The sequence below is a fragment of the Balaenoptera acutorostrata genome, chromosome 1, assembly GCF_949987535.1.
Source record: "Balaenoptera acutorostrata chromosome 1, mBalAcu1.1, whole genome shotgun sequence".
Lineage (NCBI taxonomy): Eukaryota > Metazoa > Chordata > Mammalia > Artiodactyla > Balaenopteridae > Balaenoptera > Balaenoptera acutorostrata.
The window spans coordinates 96,920,108-96,938,122 of NC_080064.1; the positions used below are offsets into that span (position 1 = coordinate 96,920,108).

The 18,015-nt window shown below is 48.5% G+C and overlaps 1 protein-coding gene across 1 annotated transcript; it reads left to right on the forward strand.

Moving 5' to 3' along the window:
* The first annotated feature begins 3,009 nt into the window (after positions 1 to 3,009).
* SYPL2 (synaptophysin like 2) lies at positions 3,010 to 16,887 on the forward strand. The gene is made up of 6 exons (XM_057532242.1): positions 3,010 to 3,362; positions 3,522 to 3,596; positions 10,187 to 10,311; positions 11,374 to 11,575; positions 12,515 to 12,706; positions 14,074 to 16,887. Exons 1-6 carry the CDS (start codon positions 3,309 to 3,311, stop codon positions 14,230 to 14,232), a joined length of 807 nt encoding a protein of 268 aa, XP_057388225.1. The 5' UTR covers positions 3,010 to 3,308; the 3' UTR covers positions 14,233 to 16,887.
* Positions 16,888 to 18,015: the final 1,128 nt, after the last annotated feature.

Genomic DNA, 18,015 nt, shown 5'->3' on the forward strand with positions numbered 1-18,015 from the left:
AAATAAAAGGCATACAGGTTATAAAGGAAGAAGTAAAACGTTCCCTATTTGCAAACAATGTAATTGTCTACATAGAAAATCCCAAGGAACCTACAAAAAACTCATGGAACTAAAATGTGAGTTTAGAAAGGTCACAGGATAAAAGGTCAACAGAAAAAATCATATTTCTACATACTAACAATTGTCAAAAGGAAACTTAAGTTTTAAATTATATAATTTATAATGGCTCCCCCCCAATTAAATTCTCGGGAATAAATCTACTAAAACATGTACATGATCTGTATGCTTAAAACTTCAAATGCTGATGAAAGAAATCAAAGACCTAAATTAATGGAGAGGCATGCCACGTTTATGGATTGGAAAATGCAACATGGAAATGATGTCAGTTTTGCCTAAATTGATCTGTAGATTTAATGCAATTCTAATCAAAATCCCAGCAGAATTTTTTGAAGATATGGACAACCTGATCTTAAAATTTATTTTGAAAGGCAAAGGAACTAGAATAGCTAAAACAATTTTGAAGAAGATGACTAAAGTTGGAGGAATTATATCACCCTATTTTAAGATTTACTTTAAAGCTACAGTTTCCAACACAGTGTGGTATTGGCAAAGGCATAGATACATAGATTAGACAGACAGTCCAGAAATAGACTCACGCAAATATGGCCAACTGATTTTTTTACAAAAGTGCAAAAGCAATTAAATGGAGAATGAATAGTCTTTTCAAAAAATGTTGTTAGAACATTTGGACGTCTACATGCCAAGAAAGAGAGAGAGGAGAAGGAGGGAGGAAGGAAGGAAGAAAGAACCTTGACCTAAATTTCATACCTTATACAAAAAATAACTCAAAAATATCTAAATGGAAAGCATAAACTATAAACATTTAGGATAGAACATAGGAGAAAATACATGTGACCTAGGGTTAGGCAAATAGTTCTCAGACATGATGCCAAAATCATGATCCATTTTTTAAAAAAGATGAATTAGACTTCACAAAAATGTAAAATTTTGCTCTGCAAAAGACACTTAAAAGAACAAAAAGACAAACTACAGACTGGAGAAAATATTAGCAAATCACATATCCAACAAAGGACTTGCATTCAGAATATATAAAGAATTCTCAGAACTCAATTGTAAGAAACAACCCAACTAAAAAATGGGCAAAGGACTTGAACAGACACTTAACCAAAGAAGATACACAGATGGCAAATAAGCACATACACAATGTTCAACATCGTTAGCTATTGGTGATGCAAATTAAAATGGCAATAAGGTACCACCACGTACCTTTTAGAATGCCTAAAAAAACTCTGACAATACCAAGTTCTAGAGAAGACTCAAAGCACCTGGAATACATTGTTGGTGAGAAAGCGAAACGATAAGCCCACTCTGGAAAACAGTTTGGTAGTTTCATATAAAGTTAGACATATAATCTAGAAATTCTACTTCTTGGTATTTATTCTAGAAATAAAGACTTACTTCACTCAAAAACCTGTACAAAAAATGTGGTTTTTTTTAGCAGCTCTACTCATAATAGTAAAAAAATAAAATGGAAATAACCCAAATGTATTTTGGCAGGTGAATAAACAGTGATGGATCATATTTTGTAATAGGATTGAATACTACACACACAGGGGTTCAATTTTATATGCCATTTTAATTTTGTTTTTAAGGAATAGATTTGAGACAAATGAGGAAGAGTGTTAAAATTTAACAAGGCTGGTTGGTGGGTGTGTGGATTTTGCTGTGTTATTCTGATTCTTTTCTGCTTGTGTTGTATTCTGTGTGCATATTGTTGTCGACATTGGTAATGAGTAGATTATTTCATATTTGTGTAGTGTGGGCATTTACATACCTCACACCACTTAAGCCTCATGATCACTTTATGAAATAAGGACAGAAATTATTATCCCTATTCCACAGAAAAGGAATCTGAAGTGAATTGGGGACTCAGTAGTTCCTTGTTTAGCCTAGATTTGCATGGAAGTCCACTGGAGAAGTTCCCTTCAAGCCCAGGTGACTTGACCCCAGTCACTCCCCCGACCCCAACCTTGGAAGGCACTTACTTAGTGGGGGAACGAATTGTATTAATAATAGCTAAATGTTCAAAAAACAGTCATTCTGAAGTACCAGAAGGGGCCTCCAGGAATGATTCCCAGGCGATGGATACACATTTACAAGTCAATTCTTAGGAGGTGAAGGCAGGTTCTTTGGCTCCCTCCCACTGGCTCACTCAGTAACCTTGGGCAAATCACTTAACCTTTCACTACTTACATTTACACTCTGGTAAACCGAATGTGTAATATTCATCATTACTCATTCAGGCTCCTGCGGAACACATCTTGAAAATTAGGGACCGATTTACGGTGGATCATATGCAACAACGTCAACTTTTCAACACAAAGTACATCTTCTTAGCCAACCTCCCCGCCCCCCGCCCCCCGCCATTCCTCAAAGAATATTTTCACTCTCATTTAAATGGCGAGGGCTATTTTAAAGGAGATTGAGTTTATACTTTTAAATGATCCATAACTTTTAAATCACTAACGTAAGAATGCTTTTGGTGTTAACAAATTAAAGCAACGCCTAACTAGACAGAACAATAAGTAAGTTACATTCTATTGCCTTTTTCGTCTGTACTGGCTCTTGAAGATTTTGGAAGCAAGCAGTTTGTTAACCGTAAGTTTTAGAACTTTATTTCAGCCCTGATAATGCCTTTATGAGAATCCTTTAGGTTCTGAGTATTATGGTGTGAAAGAAGAAAAAACGGCACAGAGCAGCTCCAAATCCAGGAAAATTGGTAAAGATAAACTAGGAGCCGATGATTGCCAGCGCGCCAGGCTGGTTCCCGACTTTGGCTATGGGTCGGGGCGGCTGTGATGTCTCGCTTGGGACTGGCCCTGGAGGCTCCTGGCAAGGAACCTGAGCCCCCTCGCGGCCGAACTGCCCGCAGAGGCCACAGGTCCCTTTAAGGCGTCCTGCGGGCAGGACCCGGGAGCTAAGGGGGCGGGAGGAGGGTTCTCAAGCGCACGCCACGTGACTCTATTGCCAAGTTCGTTCGCGAGTTTGACAGAAGTTTGAATTGGACTCGGGGGTTTTCTGCAGCCGGCGGGGCAGAGCGGCGGCCGAGGCCTCGGCGAGCGCGAGCAGCAGCGCCCCCGCGACCCACCCAGGCAGCCTGGATCCCGGGCTGCGGACGGCCGCTCGCGCTTCGGTACAGCTCGCTTCCCCCGCCGCGGGTCACCAGCCCCGAGCCCCACCGCGGTCCCCGCGGACCGCGCGCCGCGCCCCGGCCCCGCCGCGCCAGCATGTCCTCGACGGAGAGCTCCAGTCGCACGGCGGACAAGTCGCCGCGCCAGCAGGTACTCCCTGCACGCCCTGGGGCTCTCTCGCCGCCCCTTCTCCACCTGGGTGTCGGGCCGACCCTTATTCTGCCCTCTCTCCCGGGTGTGAATGGGAGGAAGAGGGCCAGCGCTTTCCTGGATCCCCCACGGCCCTGACCCCGGGCCCTGTCTCCGCAGGTGGACCGCCTACTCGTGAGGCTGCGCTGGAGGCGGCTGGAGGAGCCGCTGGGCTTCATCAAAGTTCTCCAGTGGGTGAGTCGCTGCCCCAGACGAGGGCTATTTCGGGAGCCTGGGCTGTGACGCTGACCCGAGCAATGTGGCCGAAGTGGGGGGCGGGGAGGTGCTGCGGCCCGCCCCGGAGGAAGGGTGGGGGGCGGCGACAGGTGGGCGGGGGAGGGGCGGGCTGGGGCTGCTTCTCCAGCACTTGGTGGCAGGAGGGTGAGGAACGAAGCATGCGGAGCCCCGGATTCGGTCCTTCTATGTGCAAGGAGTCTTTGCCCAGGGCGCTCACATTTCACCCGGGCGAGAGGACCCGGGTGTAACCTTTCCAGAACTCTGATCCTGCACATACCACTCCTCGGTGGCGGGAGGGGCGAAGAGGACAAGTGGGAATGAAGAAAGCTGCGGAGGGCAGAGGACGGAAGGAGGCAGGCGATGGAAACCATCCTGTCCCCAAACCCACCAGGACCTCACTGATCCTGGAGGTGGACTCATGGGACAGGGTCCTGGCTGGCGGCTGTCCTGTTGAGGTCACTAGAGTAATCTGCGTTCCTGTAACTGCGTGAGGGAGTGGATGAATGAATGAATGGAGTTCATGGCTCTAGGACTACATAAAAGAAAAAATAGTAAGACAATAAAAATCAGCCAAAATGTGGCTTGTAGAATAAGAGAGAATATTGAGCTGGAAAGCTGGGGCCCTGGGTTCTAGACCTGGACCTGCCTTTTCTACCTACTTGACCTTGGACAAATCTCTTCTTTGGACTTCAGTTTCCATATTAATCAAATGTTCAGACCATCCCTAGGGTCCCTTTCTGCTCTAAATGAGTTGGCATGCTAGAACATTGCCCTTGGTTAGACTTATCCTGTGACCTTGAAGAAATCATTTGCCCAGGGCCTCAGTTTCCCCTGTAGTGGTATAGGGGAAATACCATCTTCTCCTGCCTCACTGGTACTTTGAGATATTAGCATGTTCTCTGTCCTTCGCGGTGCCCAAGGCCTCCTGGGTATAAATTAGGAATGTGGACAGGTGCAGTCACTCTTTCAAATCATAAAGACTTCGGGAGCAGTTATTGCACTATCACAGAAGAGATTTAAGTTAGACAATCCACACACCAAGTGGTGTGTGAATAACTTAATTAATGTGCTTTCAGCACAGAATTCAGCTAGGGAATAGGTTACCATTAATACTGAGGAGGATTTAGTTCTAAAGGGCTTTTAACTCACTGGAGACAGGAGTTAGCACTGTGTCGCTGATTCTTAAATCATCCTTTGGATGAGAATCATCAGATCTGGAATTCGGGGGCAATAGTGCATTTGGGGTTACCGCTGGATATCTGAGACCCTGACTGGGGCTACAGGCCAGCATGCGGAGCGCCCACGTGCAAATTCTGGGACCTGTTGGGGACTTTCCACTCTCTCTACTGCCTCAAGAGCGGTTGGAACAACTGCTGACTGAGCTCTTTCACCTCCCCCCCACTTCCCTGCCATGACCCACCACTTGAGTACTTGAGGGGGCCGTAGACGAATGATATTAAGGCTCCGTGTGTCTACCATCCAGAACTAGGGATCCATTATGAGTGGTCCAGAGGAGCAGAACCAGAAATGTAAGGGTACAATTTTATCTTTAAACTAGACAAATGGATCTAAGGGAAATTTGAGAAAGGCTGTCAAAGGATGAGGGAAACAATGAGGTTATTAGACCATGGAATCATCCTCCATAGGAGGGATTCTGAAAAGCTTCCTTCTTCAACCTTTCTATCCTTTTCCCAACCCTCCCTCAACCAATACCCACAACATTTCTATAAGGCTGCACAAAGCAATGCCTAGTCTCCTCCCACAGTCAGTGCTGATCCCTAAGAATTAAGACCTGTTTGACTTTTAAGATCCTCAACTTCTTAGAGAGGAACTTATGCCTTTCTCTCATAATACTCAATCCGAGAGTCCAGGGCTAGGCTCTGCACTCAGCCTTCATTCGAAGGGTAGCATCATAAAGAGACATGATTTGCTTTTACTGCCATCCTGGTATCCTGAATTCAGAGTGAGTTTCACTTGCCCTGAGTCTCTGCAGGTGAACACAGGAACCAGCACCAGGAACCAGCACCAAAATGACAGTGAAAATGTCGTTTGGGACTTTTTGCATATTTCCTGCTTGGAGGGATCAAATACTCCAGTCTGGAAAAGGGGGAAAAAACCACACACAAACCTGCAGTTATTGTAATGATAATTGAAAACTTTGTTGTCACTATTACAAAAAGCAAAGGTTTTACTGGAATCCTGGTGAGATAAAAGTAATGTTATTCTTTTATTAGTGAGGAGCTTAGCTTAGGGTATCTCTTTAAAATTTAAAGATTAACTAATCTCACCTCAATTGCAGTTCTGGGGTCTCACTAAGTCTACACTAAGCTAGGAAAATAACAGGGGCATATACCAATTATTGGAGAACTAGTTTTTCTCTGCTTTCTAGCTATGGAACCTAGGGTAAGTGATGAAATCTTCATGGGTGTCAGTTTCTTATCTGTAGATGAGGGTAAGATCTATCTCATGAGCTCACTGGGAGGATTACAGGAGCTAATATCTGTAAAGAATTAGAGCATTCAGGAAGACCATGGTGAGCCTGGCAGTCCAGGAGGTATTCAGCAAGTGTTGGTTCCCAAACCTCTCCTTCTCCCTAACTTTCCCCCTTATGCAGACTGTCAGCTGGACTTGTCCTTTGGTGAGATTATTCAGATGTCACTGCCAAATCCTCACTTTGAGGGTAAGGTACGAATCTCCTGGATTACTCAGTTACTGTATCGATAATGTCACGTTACCTTTAACTTGGTGTGCCCTTGATCAGTAATTCACCTCTGAAGTGCCAAAGTCACTTATTTGGCCCTGGGGTCTCTGTAATGAAAATAAGGTATTTCCATAAATGTGGGGAATTTGAAAGTACACCATCAGAGTCCATAAAAACCAGTGAGATGATTGTGGGAATAGGATCTGGGGGAGAACTTGTCTTCCTTGTGCCCTGCACTAAGTGGAAACGTTAGTGTTCTCAGGACTGACAAAGGATTATCACCAAGAAGCAAGTCAGCACCAAAATGGAGCCTCATCCTTAAAGTAGCAAGGTTATTCTGACATCTTTCCAAAAGAGATGCAGAGGGAGGAGGAGGAGGAGGAGGAGGAAGAGGAGGAGGAGGGTGGCAGTGTATGACCACTGCTGTTCCCCGCAATGCAGGTCCATGAGGAGGAAGGCTGGCTGGTACCAGAGCTCTGGAGTTGCCCCTTGTCTTAGGGTCTCCATGTCTTCTTGGCTCCTGTTCTTTATGACCAGCTTGTTTGGCTCAGAGCCTTGTGCTTGGTGACAGGGGTGGTTTCTGTTCTTCCCCACTCTTCCCTATGGCTCAGTCACCTGGCACAGTTAAGGAAGAAAGCATATCTGATACAGAAAGGTAGAGGGGGCTGGGAAAGCATGTCTTTCTCTGCTCCTGCATCCCAGGTGCAGAGCTACTTCCTCTCTCTTTGCAATCCTCCCTGCACACAGTAGAGGTCTTTTTCAGCCTTTATAACTCTGTGATGCAGGGTTTTGTTTTGGTTTTTATTTGAGCATGACTCTCTCCTTTCTGGATGCAAAGTCTTGAGAGCAGGCACCAGGTCTTATTCAACTTAGATTCTGCAGCACCTGGCACAAAGTAGATGCTCGATAACTCTTTGTTGATTAATGAATGGGTGACGTAGAAAGAGCACTGAACCGGGAATCAAGAGTTGTGAATTCTAAGCCTGGCTCTCACATTGGCTAAATGTGACCTTGGGAAAGCCACTTAATCTTTTGGGACTTCAGTTTCCACCTCTAGGAAATGAGACTATTGTGCTTGATAATCTCTGTGATCCTTTTTGCTCTGCTGCTCTGTGAACCTGTGAGATTTTCCTGAGATTCCTCCATCCGTTCACTTGCATAGCCAACTGTCATCTGTTATCTGACACCATCTGACTGTGTTATGTTCAGATTTAATCATATATTCTGGTTAATAAAGTTATATAAGGTGTTTAGAGGCTCCTGACTTTCAAAGAATCAGAATAGAAAAGAATACAGTTAATACTAAAGTTACTAGGGGTATATTTTGCCCAGGGAGGAATCGTAAAGCAGGGTTCAGGATTTTCAGAACCTCAAGGTTGTCATCTGGACGTAGCAGAACTTTCCACAATGATGGAAAAGCTCTATAATCTGTGTTGTCCAGTATGGAACCTGCTAGTCACATGTGCCTAGGGAGCACTTGAAATGTGGCCAGTGTGGCTGAGCAACTGAATTTTAAATGTTATTTAATTTTAATTAATTTAAATGTAAATAGCCACACTTGGCTAGTGGCTACCATTGTGGACAGTGCAGCTCTAGAGTAGGAGCTCCATGAAGACAGAGGGTTTTTTTTTCTCTTTTGTTCACTAATAAATCATATCGCCTAGAACAATGCCTGGTACATAGTAGATGCTCAATAAATGACATCTTTCTGTAGATGGTCAGGAGTGCCAGTCAAGAGAGTGCTGGTAAAAAGCAGGCTCCATAACTAACTGTTCATTGCCCCAAGTTAGGAGTACCTACTTTTGGGGGGAACCTATTACAGAGCCACTCACTGGCTAACTGCCAACAGTAAAAAGATATCCAACTGTCTGCCCTTCCCAGAATGTAACGCCTTAATTGTGTCCAGTTCTGGACACCAGAAGCTAAGAGGAACAAAGAAACTTCCAAGAGGAATCAGAGAACTGACAAGAAACAGAGCTGACAAGGTTGGAGAATTCTTACGAGGACGAGCTAGAGAAGTTCCGCTGTTATGCCAGGGAGGCAACTTGGAGTATGTAAAGGATAATGGTGCAGAGGCTTTGAGTAACTTCTCTCCAGGCCTGTCAAGAAGATGAGCAAACAGGGCTCTACTGCAGCCTCTGTAATTTAAGTCAGATCAGGAGGTTAATCAGGCATTGGAGAGAAGTTATACTGTCTCCTTTCCTGGATGATTTTTAAGATGGAGACAATTGTCATTTGTTTGAACTAAACCTCCTAGAAACAGAGAGGTACCCATTATGACCTTTAGAGAGGAGTCAGTGGCTCCAGCATCAAGAAGATCTGCCAGGCCAGGCGATGCAAGGTGGGGCAGTGGCACCGGACACCACCCAGGGACAGAGCACAGCTGCTGGCAAGCCCAGCCAAGAGCACACTGATGGCGTTACCCTCGGAGAGTGAGAGAATCATAGAGTTGGAAAAGGCCTTTGGATTCCTGCTCCAAACCCCTCATTTTACAGAGGAGGAAACTGAGACTCAGAGAGCAGAATGACTTAGTAGAGGTCACCCTGCCAGTTAGTGACAGGGCCAGGACTAGGACCTGGATTTCCAGACTCCTGATGGAGGTCTCTTCACTCCACAACACTATCAAGCATTAGCAAAATAATGTGAACACAACTCTATTCCATAAACACTGGATGCAGGACTGGGATGTGAATTAGTTGTCTTCTAGGTGCTTAATATCCAAGATACCAAATTGCAAAGAAACATACAAAAAGTGAACAATTAACAGAATAAGCTCACTGCTTAATACAAATGATTACATCGTGCACAAGCCAATGGTAAGTGCACAGGAAACGAGGCCTGAACAGATGATGTGGGAGGATCAGAGACTCCAATTTCTCACCTCCTTCTAACCAAAGTGTGTATCCTCAGAAAGAAATTAGAAAATCATAGGATGAGGGAATTTCATGTCACTCAAGGCAGGACGTTTAGTAAAATGTGATGAAAGGTGAAGAGGAAAACAATTCAAGTGATCTGAAACGCCTCTGGTTCTTAACACTGAAAAATGGCAGCAGCAATGGATTATAAAGGGAAACACCACTGGGGAAAAAGCAGAGGCTGATAAGGCAAGTTGAGGATACTTTTCTCTGGGCTTGAGACAGGACTTCCAGCATCAATGCAGCCAGCACAGTTGCCAAAGGAAAGGTGCCTTTGGGGGAGAGGAGTTAGCTGGCAGTACCGTGGGACAGCAGCCGGGCCCCTGCCCCCTTGGCCCCTCGGAAGACTTGGCAGAGGTTGTCCCCTCCAGCTATACCTCCACTGAGGCAGGAAGCCATTGGAAGTTAGCAAGAAGGTAACGGCAAGATTCAGTGACGGCTTCAAAGGAGAAATGGAAAGAGTTCCATGCACTCCTGATCTAGATTGGTGCAGGGAAATCTATTTCTAGGGTGCCTCTCCCTTGGGGAGGAAATTCAAGTCCAACTTTGAGATAGAAGTTTCCAAAGCCTAAATTGCTTTGTGTTAGTCATCATCTTAAGGAGGCTACCTGTGGTCTCCAGTGTCACATCCAATGGGGAGACCCGGAAACTGCCCATTTCTCCCTCTTCATCTCCCTCCCAGGTACCAGTCAAAGTCAACCTTATTCATTTGGCTATTTGGTCCAGCACGCTGTGCAGTGAACACAGCACCCTGAGGCTGGGAGACCAAAGGAAGCCATGGGTCCCTGGCCAGGAGGGACTTGATTAAAGGGACTTCTGGCCCCTCCCCCCGCCATATCTGCACCGGCTGAGAGTCAGAGGGTGGTTCTGAAGGGATAGACCTTGGCCAGCTGAGACCTTCTGACTCTCAGAGGGACTTCACTCTCCCTCAGCTCTTTGCTATTTTCGCCTTCGGGTCCTGCGGCTCCTACAGTGGGGAAACAGGAGCAACGGTTCGCTGCAACAACGAAGCCAAGGACGTGAGCGCCATCATTGTTTCGTTCGGCTATCCCTTCAGGTGAGCAGGAGTTGATTCTGACCCCGCATAGCCTCTCTCACTAGATTGGCAGGACCTGCTTGGTCTCTTTCTCCTCCAGAAACCTAAAAACCTTTTGTTGTGTGCCACTCCAGTTTCAGATAGAATTACAAGGCTCAGGTCCTTCCTGCCCTTTAGGAATTTCAGACACACTGGCCAGAGAAAAATATAAGGGAAACTCAAATAGATCCTTTGTTATAATAATGTTGCAGTCCATGGATAACCAATAGCAGGTAACAACAGCTCCTACAGAAAGAACCCATGCAGTGTGGGGTGGAGGCTCCTCGACCCTCAGCAGCCTCCTCCCTGCCTTGAAGGTAAGGAAGCTTGTCAGTACTCAGATCCTAAAGAGCTGATGGGGGATGCTCACCCGTACCACCAGAATACAAGGAGGTATACCTTGACCAGGAGGTAGAAGACAATACTCTTTCCTGAGTGTTTGGGAGCTTAGAGAAGGGAGAGCCCAAGTGTTCAGAGGGGAATGGGGACAGGGCTCAGCTTTTCAGAAATTTCTAGTAGCAGCAGCCAAGTTAGATTAGCTGTCTCTTGTTCATAATAGGGTATTTGTTTTTCTCTCTCGAGCTTGTCCAGTGTAGTCTCATTGGGGGACCTAAATAAAGCCTGAGAATGGGTGATTCCAATCTTAACTTGGCCACTGTGGACCTGTGCTTTCCCAGGGACAGAATGAAGCTGATTTTCCTGGTGGTTTGGCTACCAGAAATAGATGAACTATATATACTGTGGTTACGATCTAAAGGGTCATGGAGATACTTGGAAATACAGGGTCACTGTATCTGGGCAGGGTGGATGAGTGTGGGGTGGTGGCTGAGAGGGAGGTAGAGTTTGACCAGAATTCCAGGGAAATTCCTGTCCTGACTGCGAGGTTCCCTCCAGCAACTTTCCTCCCTACCTGCCCCTTTCTTGGTTCTGTAAGAGTCCTTGGGTGAGAACTAGTGCAGGACTGCTCCTGGGGCAGGGGAAGCCCACTGCCTCCACAGGGAGAGGATCGCCCTGAGCTCAGGGTGGGCTCCGTGCCACCTGCAGGTTGAACCGGGTCCAGTATGAGATGCCCCTCTGCGACGATGAATCCACCTCCACGACCATGCATCTCATGGGGGACTTCTCTGCCCCCGCTGAGTTCTTCGTGACCCTGGGCATCTTTTCCTTCTTCTACACCATAGCTGCACTCGTCCTCTACCTGCGTTTCCACAACATCTACACGGAGAACAGGCGCTTCCCCCTGGTGGTGAGTGGGCACAGCCAGGAGGGATGGGGTGGAGACACTGAGGAGACATATGTTCCCCGGCTGAGGACAAACATGGTGGCTTTCCTGGGTCCCTGACACTCGGATGTGAACCTCCTCAATCTCCCTGCCAGCTCTTTGCTGTTGGTCCCTTCGGGTGCTGGGGCTGCCACAGGTCCTCGGGCCAGTGGAAGGCCCATGTCCCAGGACTCTGCGTCTACCAACCTCCCATCGCTTGCTCTACTCAAAGTAGGCACAATAGCTTCAAGAAGCAGGCGCTGAAGTCTGATTGCTTGGGTTCAAATCCCAGCACTGTTCCTTACTAGCTGTGTGCTCTTGACAATTTCCTTAACCTCTCTAACTCTCAGTTTCCTCAACTATAAAATGGGAATAAAATAATAACTATCTAATAGTGTTTTGGAAGGATAAAGTGAACATGCATGTAAAATACCTGGTGTATAGTTAGCCTCCATAAGTGCTAGCTATTATTAATGTTATTTCCCCTTTACTTTCTCCTTATCCCAGGCATGCAGGGTGGAAAGGGTGCCTTAGGGGACCCCATTTATCTCCTGCAGTCTGCCCTCACTCTGCCACCAGTTGTAACTGAGCAGTGGTGATCAAAGGAAAGGCTGGGCATGGGGAGAGTATCAAGTTTAGGCCACGTGGGTTTGGGGATGACACTGACCAACAGATGCCTGGGCACACTGTTACCTGACCTCAGTTCTGAGGGCATGGGCAGGGGTAGCCCTGGCTGGCAGGATTCTCTCGGTGGCAGATTCCCTAGGATGATCTGAGTTCCCTGAAGCTCTAGGTGTTGGGTAGGATGGGAAGAGGCAGCTGTCCTGGGACCCCAGGATTCCAGTGCCTTATGGCGAGGGGAGAAGAAGTACAGAATCATGGAGGCCTTTCTGATTGCATTTCCTGTCCCTCTGCTCCTCCCAGGACTTCTGTGTGACTGTCTCCTTCACCTTTTTCTGGCTGGTAGCTGCAGCTGCCTGGGGCAAGGGCCTGACTGACATCAAGGGGGCCACACGACCATCCAGCCTGACAGCAGCCATGTCTGTGTGCCACGGAGAGGAGGCGGTGTGCAGTGCCGGGGCCTCGCCCTCCATGGGACTGGCCAACATCTCCGTGGTGAGACCTGTGGCCACTGAAGGGGTCTGGGGAAGGCAGCACACTCCCAGCTGCCCAGGCCTGTCACAGCGGGGTCTGAGAGGAACAGAGAGGGTGTCTCCACAGCTCCCCTCCCCGGCCCTGGCAGCCAGTGCTTCCCCTGCACCTAATGCTGGCTGCTGGCCCCTGGCTGACCCTGAGGGACATTTGGGCAGGGGGAACCCAAGAGCCACTCAGCCTCCTGTGCCTTCCTCCTTCTGCCCTCTGCCTCCCATTTCCCTCTCTTCTCCCCACCTCCAGGCGTGCTCTTTGTGACTGCCTCTCCCTCCTCCTGCCTCTTTACGGTCTGTGTGTATGTACACGCGTGAGCAGGTGGACGGGGAGCCCAGGGCTGTGACTGGGCTCAAAGCGGGGAGCAGATCCAGAGTGGGTGAGAAGGGGCTTATTGTCACTCGGGCCTCCAGGCTGGAAAAGGTCTTTGGGCAGTGGTGGGTCTAGCTGGTATGCATGTATTTGGCCACCCCAGCTGTTAGAACACTGAAACATCTCCATATCAGTTGGTAAGTAGCTGAGCTTTGCAAATGCCCTCCTGTCAGCCCAGCCACCTCAGCCCTGCCCTGAAAATGGCCTGAACCTTCCCCGGGCCCAGCAACTGAAAGGTTTAATGGCTGGCACACCAGGGAGCCTTCTAGACCTTGCTGGAACCCTGCTGATAGGTGTTAGCCCCACAGCCTTTTACTGTAAAAATGTTCACACATTCGGCGAAGTTGAAAGACTTTTACGGTGAACAGCCACGCACTCATCAGCTAGACTGTACCATTAACATTTTACTAGACTTGCTCTGTCCCATATCTATCTGCCTCTCTTCGTCTATCAATCCATCTTATTTTTAATGCATTTCAGAGTTGATTGCAGACATCAGAACACTTCCCCCTAAAAACTCCCTGCTGATAGGTTTTTAAATATTTTGAATAAATATTTGGATAGAGCTGGCTGGGTCGCTGCCCTAGGGAAGGAGCACCTTGGACAGCTCTGGCCCCACCCACCCCAACAAGGCCTACTGAAAACGGCCTGCGGACGCCGTGGGAAGCGCCGCTAGAGCCCTTGCTCCTTGCTGTGCTTTGCACGGTGCTCCACTCCAGGAGCCAGGTTTTCCTAGCGACCAAGCCACAGCTTGGGTGCATGCTGTGGACAGAGTTAGACACTTTCACCAGAGAATCCCTTAGTGGGTGATGGCCTTAAACCCTGACTCTACCTCCAGTTCTCTTTTAGTCTTTCTAGCCCTCTGCACCTCCCCCTCCCCCCAACACACAGGTACTCCCCCTCCCTGTTCCCAGGATGCCCTCCTTCTATTCTCATAAGCCGCCCTCCCCCTGATGTCTTTGCAGCTCTTTGGCTTTATCAACTTCTTCCTGTGGGCCGGGAACTGTTGGTTTGTGTTCAAGGAGACCCCGTGGCATGGGCAGGGCCAGGACCAGGGCCAGGACCAGGGCCAGGGCGCCGGCCAGGAGAGCGCAGCTGAGCAAGGAGCGGTGGAGAAGCAGTAAGCGGCCCCCACCCGGCTACTCCCGAACAGGACAGCGCCTCTTCAACCGCCTCTGGCTTCCAGGACCTCCCTCTTCTTCCTCCCCCAACTCCCCTCCCCCATTATTCTGGGCTCTGAGCTTTGAGACGTCTTCACTGGATGGGCAGGCATCAGCTGTCGGAAAGCTGGGCAGCCCTCCCAGTGGCTTCCTATCCCTCCTCTTGCTGGAGCCCCGGATGGCAGGAGATCAGTGCTTCTTATCTACTGCCTGGACCCAGGCATCTTACTTGGGGTCTTACATGTACCCTCACAGCCTTTGAGAACCAGCCTCTGCTACAGGCAAAGGTTGGGGTCAGGAGACCTGAGACTGGTTCCTAGCTGCCACTTCTATCAGTCTGTCCAGCTTCAATAAAAGTGGGGGGAGGGGAAATTGGCTGGCAGCCTTCTCCCTGCCCCCTTGCATGGAGGGCCCACCAGTGGTTTAGTGACCCCTCTTCAATGGCTGTCATCAAGGCCCCGTGTCTGTGCTGACCTCCAATCAGCCTGAGCTCAGTATGCTCCCCACCCTCTCCTCTGGCCTCTGTTTGCCCACAGACCCCATCATGTGGGAACCCAGGAGGCTGACTAGCCTAGAAAACAGCCTTTCAGAGGGTCCCAAGTAGGCTGAGACTTGGTGAGGAGCAGATAAATTGCAACTGAGTTGCAACTTCAAGAAACAGAAGCCAGGAAACTTGCTGGGGAATCAGTTTTTTTTTATTCCCTTAGTCCTCTCACCCCTCCAGGCTGGGGCACTTCCACCAACACTCTAAACTCATACTTGCCCTAGAAACTCCTTACCTTCCTCCCTGTCCTCCTTCTTGGGCTTGGTCTCACACTTGGGACACAAGATGAGGGGTCTAGGAGCATCTCCATTTCAGCCTCCCCGCCTCCCACCTCTCTGTCCCTCTCCCTTCCCCAGCCTCTTGGGTCTGAGGCATTCAAGATCCTTTTCAAAGTCTGTCCAGGCCTTCCTTTCATTCCTGTGGGGCCAGATAGGGGCTTTGAAAGGGTAAGAAAGGACCATCATGAGTCTAAGTTGCCCCAGAGCCCCAGGACATGGATGGATGGGCCCATTTCTTCCTCACTCTCTACTTGTTTTTTTCCCACCCTGCTCCTTCTCTGGCCCGTTTTGTACTTCCCCTTCTCACCTTTACGAAAGAACATGCCCTCTCCCTTTGCCCGCCATTCCTCCCCTGCTTCCCCATTTGCTCCAAGCTCTATCCCCCCTACACGCCCACCCCAGTCCAGGGCAGGCTGATGCTCTTGGTGCTTCTTCACTTCGGGACCCAGTTCCATATTTGTCTTTGGTGTGTCTCCCCTTCCTGACACCTCTTCAGTCCCTCTGGGGACCCCAGGGCCCAAGAGTCAGTGCTGACTGGATAAGGGCCATCTGTCTCCCATCCAGCTCAAAACATTTCAGTCTGCCCTGGCCATAGGGCTGCCCAGGGAAGAAGGAAGAAGGCAGAATCCAGCCGTTTTCCAATCCAGTGCCAATTAGCCCAGTTGTCATCCCAAAGGTAAATGTGCCCTGTGCCAGTCTCTCCTCAGGACTGAGTCAACCCCTCCAACCTCCTCACCTTCCTCAGCACCCTCCATTGTAACGTTTGCATTACTGCGGTACCCAGGCGGCAGGACCTTTGACTTTGGGCCAATCATTTCTTCTTTGGGTCAGTTTCCCCACTTGACAGGGGAGTGTGAGGTTTACATCTTCAAACGCTCCAGAGTCCTTCAGTGAAAAATTAGGTGTTTTGTTTTTTAGATTTGGGGGAAGGCATTTGAGGAGGGAAGATAGGAGATGGGGATAAGGGTGTTTCTAAGTCTGAACCTCTCTGTCCTGAGCTGTCCCCATGATTACTCAAGGACAAGGGGAGACAGTTTTGCCCACAGCTCCAGAGATACAGAGAACAAAGGGATGACCTTCAGTTTTCTTCAAGCTGGCCCCTGTGAGTGTCTGTGAGTAGCTTCTACTGGAACTTTGTTTGGATTCTGTGTACGTATTTATAATTTATCTGAAATGTGATGGATAAAGTGTTCTCATTTGGGGGCCTAAGTTACTAATTGGCCCTTCAGCTAGGGAAAGGGGGTGGGTGGGTGTGCACTCCTGCCAAGGACTCCTAGCCCAGAACTCTCCCTAGAGCAGAGAAGGCTCTTTCTCTTCTTCAGGAGGCTGGCTTGTTCTCAGCCTGAAGAGCCTTGATTTAGGCTATGGCCTCTCTCTCCATAGCCACCCTAAGAGGAAAGGCTACTTCACCTCATTACCTTCAGAGGGCTGGGCTGGGTCTAATGCTGAGTGCGCAGCTGTCCTCATAGGACTCGTGTCCCCTCCAACTAGGGCCGGCATCACCACTTTGCCTAGTGGGGCCTGAGGTAGAAGGTGCTGGTTTCTCCAGTTGCCACAGGAGGCCAACAGGCAGGGCACTTGCCCTTTGCCCTAGTAAACTCTGACCCTGCCAGGGTGCCCACCTAGGACCTTTCCTGAACATGAGTTCCCTCCACTATCATGGTCATAGGTGTCCTTCTTCTGGGATTGAAGATCAGGGGTGGGGGGAGAATGTTGCATGTTGTTTTCTGGTGCTTGTTATTATACATCTGAATAAACAGTGCTTCAAGCATTTGCCATGAAGGCGCCAAGAATGTAGCCCTTCTGGGGACTTTTTTCCTCCTCCTCCCCTTGCTTTAAGTTCTTGGACAAATATCAGCATTTCCACCAAAACATCATTCCACTCCTCTCCACTCTGCACTCCCAGCGATAGAGTCTGCAGGCTGAGTTGTTCCTGGCGGACCCCAGTCTGGCAACATCTCCTCTTTTGGTGGCACCAATTAGTCCAAAGTAACTGAGACTCATCAGTAAATTTAGAGCAAACTCAAAAGGCGAGAGATATTGGCTTCCACAATGCTGTTTCCACTTGCTCTCCTACCATCTGTGACCTAGACAAGCTTCCTGTCAGGAGTTGAGGGCCACGTGCTTTGCCCTTTTAACTATAAAGGTTCTTGCTGAACAAACTTGCACCTCTATGCCCCTTCTGAGAAACAGTCACAGGCTACATTTACATTCCCTAGAAAAATACATTTGGGCACAATATTACGTTCAATGTCACCAGTTTCCCACTCCCCCTAGGAATCATCCATGGTTCTCAGGTTAAGAATCTCTACCCTCAGAGATTATCCTTGAAGTACTTAAACCTTCCCTGGGTGAAAATGAGAAGACAGTCTAAGGTCTTGAAGTCACAGACCTTGACTTATTTGCCTCCAGTTTGGTTTCCCCTTAGATGAAAGAATGAATATGTGGTGAGGTGTAAGGGGTTGAGGAGGGAAAAGAGAATTAATATCTCTTTTCTGATGTGATGCGGTGGGGGGCAGGCTTTTGTCTCTTGATTATGTGAGGGTGGGAAAGAATGTCATCAGCTGTGAAAAGAGAAAGAGGTGGATGATTAAGGTATTTTCCAGGCCTTAGCAAGGAAAATGACAGATCTGATGAGAAATCTCCCTGTGCCCAGGCTCTGGTAGCAGCCCTGCCAGCAGAGAAAATATTCGTTAGAAAAAGAAGCCAAAGGGATGGATGGAGTCAGGGTCCAGCCAGGTTTGGGAAGAGGCGGTACAGGGTATCGATCGCAGTGCTCATGAGGAGAGAGACGGATCAGCAGAGATGCTGCAAACACCAGCAGCCTCGGGGCCACCCCAGTTCCGGGGCTGGCTCTGGCTCGGAGATAGCCTTCTGTCATCCTGACAGGTGATCCCGGTCAGCTCAGCTAGGTCCTCCCAAACC